The following is a 10,000-nucleotide window of genomic DNA, read 5'->3' as shown; positions in this document are numbered from 1 at the left end:
GCGAGTTGTACATCATTGAAAAAAGGACGGAGGCGAATGACGTCAACCGGACACGAACTGCGATCAAAGGCTCTCCTATTTTATCTCCGCCTTACGAGATAAATGTTTTACTGACCTTTAAAGATGTGTGGAAAAGTGCGCAAAGCATATCGCGCCATTTTACTTCCTTTTCCAGTTAAGAACATCTTGGGATGTTTCACTAGTGTAAATGCAAATATCGGATACGGGCCGCTTTTAAAAGACGATGTAAGCGGGTCTTCGGAAAAATCGGATATAGTCACCAAATCGGCATTGTGCATCAAGTCCTGCGGTGTAAATGCAGCCAAAAAGGCAGGAGATGGGCTTGTTGAGGATCAATGCCACTGGATGTCGTAACGATGAGGCCTTCAGAGGGAAAATCTAGAATCTAGTTGACACGGTCTCTTCAGACACTTCAGGGATGCATTGGTCGTGTCTAGCTGCAGGTCCACTAAGGCAGCACAATAAATCTCAATAAAATCGCACAGGATTTGGCAGAGGCTGTGATTATTGCATGCACAGCTTCTCAAGCCCCTTTCACACTGCACGTCGGACCCGCAATATTCCCGGAGCATTGCCGGGTCTCCTTCTGTGTGAAAGCACCACGTCCCGGGATTGATTACGGAACTGAACCCGGGTCGGGGACCTAGTAATATTGCGGGGTTCGACCCGGGACGAGCGCTGTGTGAACAAAAGCCGAAACTAATGCCGCAGCGTGTGCGTAGTTATCGTGCGACTCCTAGAGCTTGTTTCTTCAATAACACAACCCTGCAGTGCCAGAAGAGCTCGTCGGTGTTTTAAACGCAGAGAGTGTTCGGATACAAAAGAAACTAAAATTAAACAAGCAGAAATGAGCGCAAACTGGACACAAGTCGAGACCGCGGAGCTCCTTACTATCCGCGCTGAAGCTGAGATCGCTCGCCGTTATACGTCACATCCGGATGTCACGTGTCAACTCGACCCGGGACCGTTACGGGTTGTGTGTGAAAGCGCTCATATTACGGTATTTCTGGCTGTGTGAATGGACCAAATCTAGCGGCCCGGGAACAAATGCCGGGTCGCATTATCCGTGTATTTGCCGGAATCGCAGTGTGAAAGGGGCTTCAGTGAAGCACGGCTGTGATCAGTAGTAAACGCTGCTCCATTTTACATTTACATTTAATCATTTAGCCCACGCTTTTATCCAAAGCGACTTACAAAAAAGGGGAGAGCAATAGAAGCAAAGACACAAACAAGGCCAACAACCTGTAAGAGCTGTAAGAAATCTCAATTAATTAGCACAGTACATACGTTTTTATTTTTATAGCCATCTACAACAAAAACTCACGTACGCAAAATGCCGAACACTGGATTTTGATAGCTATGATAACAACCATAGACAGTAAAAGAAATGGACGGAGCGTTCCCATTGACGCCAACGGCGAAAGAATGAAGTCAACCTAGGGGCACTCACTTCCTGATGGCTGAGCGAACTGCGCAGGCTCAGACTAAGCTTGAGGACGTAGATGTGACGTGAGCCTCCTGTCTGACAGCTGTGAGTCTTCTAGTAGATGTGGAAAGCGAAATCTGAATCACGTTGTTTAAATATTTTCTCCCGCTGCTTTTGGCTCACTATGGGCTTCTCCCCATTCTTCCCCCTTGACTTTATCAGACTAGTCTCCAGGACATGTCTCCACGTCCCCCCGACTGTCTCATAGACAGTAAAGATTGCCTCTGAGCGTCTCCTCAGGTCTATACGGTAATTTCTCAACTGTGCGACAGGGTCGCGTTGGTTATGACGCAATCATTAGCCTATTTTTACAAAAACAGCTTCTGCGGGGCGATAGTGTAAGATACAAGGTAATGGAGCCTTTTATACATTGTCGTGTTTCTTTAGAAATAAACAATGGACAAATGGAGTCTTTAAACGTCTCAGATGCAAAGTTATTCACTGTCAAAGTGACTCAAAAATGAATGGGAGTCAATGGGATGCTAACAGCAGGTGATGGTTTGGTTAGCAATGGCAGCCCCTAGGGGTGGAACGCTTTCCGAGCGCTAGATTAGCCCCTTGATAACAACCCATTAGGACTAAGGCTGTTGCCCCAGCTGTTGTCGTTAATGCAGATTCAGCCCAATGGGTTGGTTTTGTATGGCATTCTCCACAAGACAGAGGGCGCTCTCACGCAGGGAACTCCAAGTATATGCCGCATAAGTAGATAGCACATGACATTCACAGACATCCATGTGGAAATCACTATAGCTATGAACATCATCCTATCGGTGAGCTGAATAGACAGATTAAAACGCTTTGATGAAACATGACTAAATGCTTCTCATGGTTGGAAAGATGTTTGACACATGTTGCTTTTTCAAATGCATGTTATAACACAGCTCCCATTTCCCTGCCCTGAGCCTTGTTCTTTACATGAGAGCACCTTTAGGCCGGAGACACACTGCAAGCGTGCCGTGAGCGTCTCGGCTGCGTGGCGTGTCCGTTTTTATTTCGGCTCCCATGTTAACCGGTTAGCGCTTGCATACTGCCTGCGTCAGCCGCGCGTGCATGCTTCAAATAGAAGAGACGACTATTTTTCACGCGACACGCGAGCGTGTTAGAAGCGTTTCTAGGCAGAATAGCATAGGAAAATATGTTTATATGCCATTTTGACACGAATACATATTAATAAATGACATTTTCATGTTTGAAAGTCTGTAGGTTAACATAAATGCAGATATAGGCCTACTTGTAATAATAAAAAACAACATAATTATCGATTTTGAAATATTAAACCTGTCAATACAGAACGAAATATTGTGTAGCCTATTTTGCCGTCAATACCATATATATGTATGGTCAATAGGCTACTGCCGACGTTGTATTTGCTGTATCAATAGGCAATATATTTATATTTAACATGAAGTATAGGGCTTCCCTGCAGCAGCAGCGCCGCGTCAGACACGCTTCTAGTGTGCAAAGACTAAAACAAGACCGCCCCACGGCTGACACGCAGCAGAAACGCCACGCTTGCAGTGTGTCTCCGGCCTTAGAGAGAACATTCAGCCTTTGAGAGACCTTCGGTAATGAAACGCCGTCACCCAGTAACATTCTGTTCTTGCACGGATGTTAAAGTAAGTCATTTTGCAGTAGCTATAGCTAGTAAGCCGACAGTTTTCGTTTATTTGTATTTTTGGCTTATAATTTTGAGTGATAGATGTCGTATTTGTCAACATTTTATATTTGTTTTTCACTCTCTTTATTTAGGGGGAATTTAAATATAGAAACGAGGTCTAAATTTAGCTGGATCGGCCAGTTTGGGAAGAAAGTCATTCTCAGCTGTAAGCAGGTGAACACAGAGTGATTTTAAAGTGGGAGCGGGAGGGTGAGGAACAGAACCTACCGGGAGCGGGATAGCGCAGACCTTTACCTCCGTCTCTGAGTCAGCTAGAGACCAAGTTGTAATGGCAATTTGGATCGCACTTAGTCTGGAACCTCACCCTTAAGCAAGCCAAACCGGAGTAAAAACAGAGTGGCTTACTCGTACAGTGCCGAGGCCTTAACAATAGAGTTCAAGCAGGTATTACGCCAGGTTGTTAGGCTCTCTCTGAGAGCCTCCTTGGCCACTCTCCACGAATATGACAATATTCCTTTAAAGGTGTTCCTATAAATACCAGGCTCTTGAGCATTGCCTATCTCAGGCTCTGGCTGTAGAGAATGACAGCCGCTGGCGTGTACCTGTGGAATGGGTACCTGTATCTGATGATAAGTGTTTGACTCATGCCATTAAGGCACTTATCTCTTCAGCATGGTGGCGTGGGTGAAGAGACACGCGTCATAATCTGAAAGCCACGCCCACCGGGGGGGAACAAACCAACCGTCCCCACTGACTTTCTATTGCGGGAAGGGGTATCCTTGTTATTTTTGACTTATTACAAAAAAATCTAACAATATCTAAAAGCTGATATGTGACAAGGTGTACAGAAAACAAGCTAAAAAACACAGTAACAAAAACCCAGAAGTTTTTACAAGCTATTGACTCCAAAAACGAACGTTTAAGGACACAAAAGTGGATAAGATGCACTTGAGACAGAGCGCGACATACTATACAGGGAGTGCAGAATTATTAGGCAAGTTGTATTTTTGAGGATTCATTTTATTATTGAACAACAACCATGTTCTCAATGAACACAAAAAACTCATTAATATCAAAGCTGAATATTTTTGGAAGTTTTAGTTTGAGCTATTTTAGGGGGATATCTGTGTGTGCAGGTGACTATTACTGTGCATACTTATTAGGCAACTTAACAAAAAACTAATTTATACCCATTTCAATTATTTATTTTTACCAGTGAAACCAATATAACATCTCAACATTCACAAATATACATTTCTGACATTCAAAAACCAAACAAAAACAAATCATTGACCAATATAGCCACCTTTCTTTGCAAGGACACTCAAAAGCCTGCCATCCATGGATTCTGTCAGTGTTTTGATCTGTTCACCATCAACATTGCGTGCAGCAGCAACCACAGCCTCCCAGACACTGTTCAGAGAGGTGGACTGTTTTCCCTCCTTGTAAATCGCACATTTGATGATGGACCACAGGTTCTCAATGGGGTTCAGATCAGGTGAACAAGGAGGCCATATCATTAGATTTTCTTCTTTTATACTCTTTCTTGCCAGCCACGCTGTGGAGTACTTGGACGCGTGTGATGGAGCATTGTCCTGCATGAAAATCATGTTTTTCTTGAAGGATGCAGACTTCTTCCTGTACCACTGCTTGAAGAAGGTGTCTTCCAGAAACTGGCAGTAGGACTGGGAGTTGAGCTTGACTCCATCCTCAACCCGAAAAGGCCCCACAAGCTCATCTTTGATGATACCAGCCCAAACCAGTACTCCACCTCCACCTTGCTGGCGTCTGAGTCGGACTGGAGCTCTCTGCCCTTTACCAATCCAGCCACGGGCCCATCCATCTGGCCCATCAAGACTCACTCTCATTTCATCAGTCCATAAAACCTTAGAAAAATCAGTCTTGAGATATTTCTTGGCCCAGTCTTGACGTTTCAGCTTGTGTGTCTTGTTCAGTGGTGGTCGACTTTCTGCCTTTCTTACCTTGGCCATGTCTCTGAGTATTGCACACCTTGTGCTTTTGGGCACTCCAGTGATGTTGCAGCTCTGAAATATGGCCAAACTGGTGGCAAGTGGCATCTTGGCAGCTGCACGCTTGACTTTTCTCAGTTCACGGGCAGTTATTTTGCGCCTTGGTTTTTCCACACGCTTCTTACGACCCTGTTGACTATTTTGAATGAAACGCTTGATTGTTCGATGATCACGCTTCAGAAGCTTGGCTATTTTAAGACTGCTGCATCCCTCTGCAATATATCTCACTATTTTTGGCTTTTCTGAGCCTGTCAAGTCCTTCTTTTGACCCATTTTGCCAAAGGAAAGGAAGTTGCCTAATAATTATGCACACCTGATATAGGGTGTTGATGTCATTAGACCACACCCCTTCTCATTACAGAGATGCTCATCACCTAATATGCTTAATTGGTAGGAGGCTTTCCAGCCTATACAGCTTGGAGTAAGACAACATGCATAACGAGGATGATGTGGTCAAAATACTCATTTGCCTAATAATTCTGCACTCCCTGTATTACACTGAGAACTACGCCCCCCTCGAGGGGAAAGTAATCAGTGACAGAAAATATAAAATATAAAACTGACATTTGGATATTTGACCAAATGTTTACTGCACACCTAGGCATACTGAGGCATACGGAGTGTCAGGATCCCAAAACTGACCCATTCTTCCTGCTGAAGCTTCACGTCTTATTGCCTGTATCCACTTTTGTCTCCTTAAACGCTAATTTTTTGTGGTCGACAGCTTATAAAAACGTAGTTATGTATTTTTTAGCTTGTTTTCTGTACACATTGTCACATATCAGCTTTTAGACTTTGTTCTGTTTTTTGTTATAAGTAAGAAAAGACGACACGACCGCTTCACGCAATACAAAGTCAATGGAGAGCGTTGGATTGTTTCCCCCCCGGTGTGGGCGTTGCCTAAATATGCTCGGTCTCTATAGCGCCCTCTAGGGGACGCAGCACGAGTTCCCATTTGAAAGGAAACATATCAGGTTACACATGTAACCATGGTTCCCTGAGAAGGGGAATGAGACACTGAGTTCCTTTGCTGGAAGCATGGCAAAGGAACGCATTGTCTCATTCCCCTTCTCAGGGAACCATGGTTATTTCTGCACACGTCTCCCTTCAGACAAGTGGATTACATATTTCACAGGTGCCTTTTTATACTCACTGTTTATACCTACCGGTCATGCCGGAGGCTGGAGTAATATTTCACTATTTTACTGGATTTATGATCAGATAAAGGCAGACTTCGTGAGCAGGAGAGACTTTTTCAGAAACATTAAAGAAAGCGTACTGACCCCAAAACTTTTGAACGCTAGTGTATGTGTGTTGTCTACAGTGTAGTTATAGATTTGTTAGTGCTTGTGGTGTGGAACATTCATGTGTCTCTCTGTCTGCTCATCGGGTCTTGCTGTATGTTAACACACAGCAGAAAAACCACAAAGACTCAGAACGAGAAAACCAAAAGTATTTCAGGTGTTGACCTGATGATGGGTGTTCAGACTCTACAGCCTCCTGTCTGTCAACCTCACATTCTCACACAAACACACACACACACACACACACACACACACACACACACCTCTAAATAACACAAATGCAGTTCAATTCTGAATGTCTGAGTTTAGTTCAGTGTTGATCATATAATGACATCAGTCCCTCCTACAGTGTTTGTAGCTGATCTGAGAAAAATACAGATGTTCCACTGCCCTCGGCATCTCACGATGGAAACTAGCGTCTCATCATCATCATCATCATCATCATCATCATCATCACCATCATCCGCATCATCATCTCTTACCTTTTTAGGATCCATGTTGAATTTCTTCTTGCCACTAGAGAAGCGCTTCTCCCGCTCCAGCGTCTTACTACAAGAGATTCAAGCAAAACAACTTTTGATTATTTATATAAATAATGCCTTTGAGATGAGATGACGTGTGTTTGTATATGACGTTGATGTGATTCCTATAAGCATCTTTTTTCTGATCATTAGACACATATATTCACTCACTTGTCTTCTGCTGACTTGAAATCCTGAATATCTGCCATGACGTTTTCAATCTGGTTCTTCAGTTTCTATTAGAAAAAAAAATGCTTTAAGCTTCAGAGCAACTCTTGTCAGGTTACTAAAGCTGCTTTCATGATAAAGACACATCTTTTATTTGATTCACAGTCTGTCTGTCTATCATACACTTTAGGTGAACAATCACACACTGCAAAAAAGGCTTTTCTTACTTAGTATTTTTGTCTTGTTTCTAGTCAAATTATCTAACAATTCTTACATTAAGAAACATTTGCTAGACAAGTACAAATTATTGTCTTGTTTAGGGGAAAAATAACTCAAAATGAAGAGAGTTTTTGCTTAAGATAAGATAAATAATCTGCCAATGGGGTGAGAAAAATAATCTTAATTCAAACAGAAAACAAGATTATTTTTCTCACCCCATTGGCAGATTATTTATCTTATTTTAATCAAAAACTCTCTTCAGTTTGAACAGAGGTGGACAAAGTACACAACTCTATTACTAGAGTAAAAGTAAAAGTACTACTGGTCCAATATTACTCTGTTTCAAGTGAAAGTTGTAAAAACTTGAGTAAAAGTACAGAAGTATTTGTTTTCAAAAGTACTTAAGTATCAAAGTAAATGTCCTTCTTTATGTCGCCGCATTATTGTATTATAGTTGTATAAATGCACATTATGCCATCATGGTTTAAGCCAGTCAGTGACGCTCCATCTGACACACTAGCAGACGACTAACTTAAACTCATTTAAATACTTGTAGAAAAGTTACAAAGCTGCTGTCACTTTAAGGCCGAATGCACGGATCCAATACACTGATACACATCTGATATTCTCCCAACTTTACCATTCTCTTTCTCCCAGAGGTTTATATTTTTAATATTTTATAAGACATGCACCAAGTGTATGCCAACTAAACTAATCTTGATTTTTTTTTAAACTGAAACACACTTTCAAAGTACAGCTATGGGTGCACACACTTGTGCCTAAGAACCGTCTTCTTCCATTTTGCTATGAACAGATCAGTGTTCAAAAAAAGTTGGGGAAATGTATATGACCCTATAAGAGTGATTCCTGACAGACTGTCTGAAACAACCACACCAAAGAAACTTTTAAAGAAGGAAAAAATCATCCGCCAACTTTCAGAGCTGCGACAGAAACGGCTTTCGACCAAGATAGAAATGTAGTGGAGTAAAAAGTACGATATTTGTCTTTCAAATGTAGTGAAGTTAAAGTAAAAGTATCCTGAAAAAATTATACTCCAGTAAAGCACAGATACTCAAAAAGTGAACTTAAGTACGGTACTCAAGTAAATGTCCTTAGTTACTGTCCAGCTCTGATTTTGAGTTATTTTCCCCAAAACAGGACAATAACTTTTGCTTGTCTAGTAAATACTTCTTGTTTTAATCATTTTTAGATGTTTGGAATAGAAATAAGAGAAATATACTAAGTAGGACAAGCATTTTTTGTAGTGCACCATTAAACATACAAAGTCTTCAAGCGTATTTTGGATCATTTCTTCTTTTTTTTTACATTTATTTGAGTGTTTTTGCTTTTTCACAGAACAATGACAACAGTGAAAAATACAAAGACAGATGATCATTTGACAGGTAATGCTTAAGACCATCTTTTGAAGGACTTTAGTTTCACGACTGCAGGGATATATCACTAAATTGTTGGTGCATTCTCTGATTCATTTAACCATTAATATGATTGGATGTAAAATGTAATACTTCAGACGCAATCAATAACTTACTTATAATTTGATTTGTTTATTGTGCTGGGTTTAGAAATTAATAAGGGATTGTGTTAATTTCAAATGCTTCCAAAATTCAAGATATTACTACATGTATGAGATCTGAATTTTTATATTATAACGTGATATAATTAGGGCTGTACTAGAATATTCGAATATTCGTTCGGTGAGGTGGCATTCGATTTTCAGTTTTGAGATTCGAATATTCGTGTTTTTTTTTTCAACACGTGACTTCCGTCGCGGACTCATTCTCACTCATGCTTGAAATAATAATAATAAATTAAAAAAAACACTGCAACATGCTTTCAATAAAAGCATCGCGCATTTTAAAGATTTAAATTAACAAAAAGTCAGAATAAGACAAAATAAATCCCTTATATAGAATAAAACTAATTGTAATAGATATTACATTTTGTGTCATTTTAAAAACAATTCATTTATTCTTTCAAACATATTCAACTGTTTATAAGCATGCTACCGTGTTCTTTATTTATTACAGTTCATTGAAATCACTGTGTGTTACTAATTTAATTTCTGTTTTGGGATTCATTTGTTTTAAAGAAAGGTTCGTTATTAATACCTTATTAAAGTTCTTGCTCTCAACAGACTTTGTGTTTTGTATCACTTGTGCACTGTCCGTTTTGGGAGCATAAACCTGCCCGTGTAATGCGTACCGGAAACTGTTCTATTTAAAAGATTATTAAATGTTTATTAATATTTAAAGAATGTGTGCCACCTGATCATATTGCACCAAATGCAACACTGCACTCCACTGGGTCTGCCGCAACACGTTTACGATGCCGAAGAGTGAAACGTGAAGTCGTGAAAGATGATACAAATGCAAACCGACACTATTATTATATATTTAGCCCCACCCACCGAAGCTTCGAATATTCGATATTGATTGCCACCTAAGCTTCGAAGCTCAAAAAATGGCATTCGAAACAGCCCTAGATATAATTAAGCAAGAGAGCGGCGCATGACTGCAATCATGATATTGCTTTAATATAAACATTTAATACATTTTTTTAATACATTTTTAATTCACTAATTCAGATTCATCTGAGACTTACATTTTGCTGTT

At 40.6% G+C, this 10,000-nt stretch overlaps 1 protein-coding gene across 1 annotated transcript in view; it reads right to left on the bottom strand.

Moving 5' to 3' along the window:
- cyth4b (cytohesin 4b) overlaps positions 1 to 10,000 on the bottom strand; it is a 26,107-nt gene that overhangs the window by 14,404 nt on the left and 1,703 nt on the right. Inside the window, exons 3-4 of the mRNA XM_067458585.1 lie at positions 7,152 to 7,216; positions 6,942 to 7,008 (exon numbers count right to left, since the gene is read on the bottom strand). Of these exons, the coding sequence (XP_067314686.1) occupies positions 6,942 to 7,008; positions 7,152 to 7,216 (132 nt within the window). The remainder of the gene's footprint in view (positions 1 to 6,941; positions 7,009 to 7,151; positions 7,217 to 10,000) is intronic.

This window comes from Pseudorasbora parva, chromosome 12 (genome assembly GCF_024679245.1).
Source record: "Pseudorasbora parva isolate DD20220531a chromosome 12, ASM2467924v1, whole genome shotgun sequence".
Lineage (NCBI taxonomy): Eukaryota > Metazoa > Chordata > Actinopteri > Cypriniformes > Gobionidae > Pseudorasbora > Pseudorasbora parva.
Note: the sequence above shows the minus strand (reverse complement) of the source record. Positions and strands in the feature narration are given on the sequence as shown.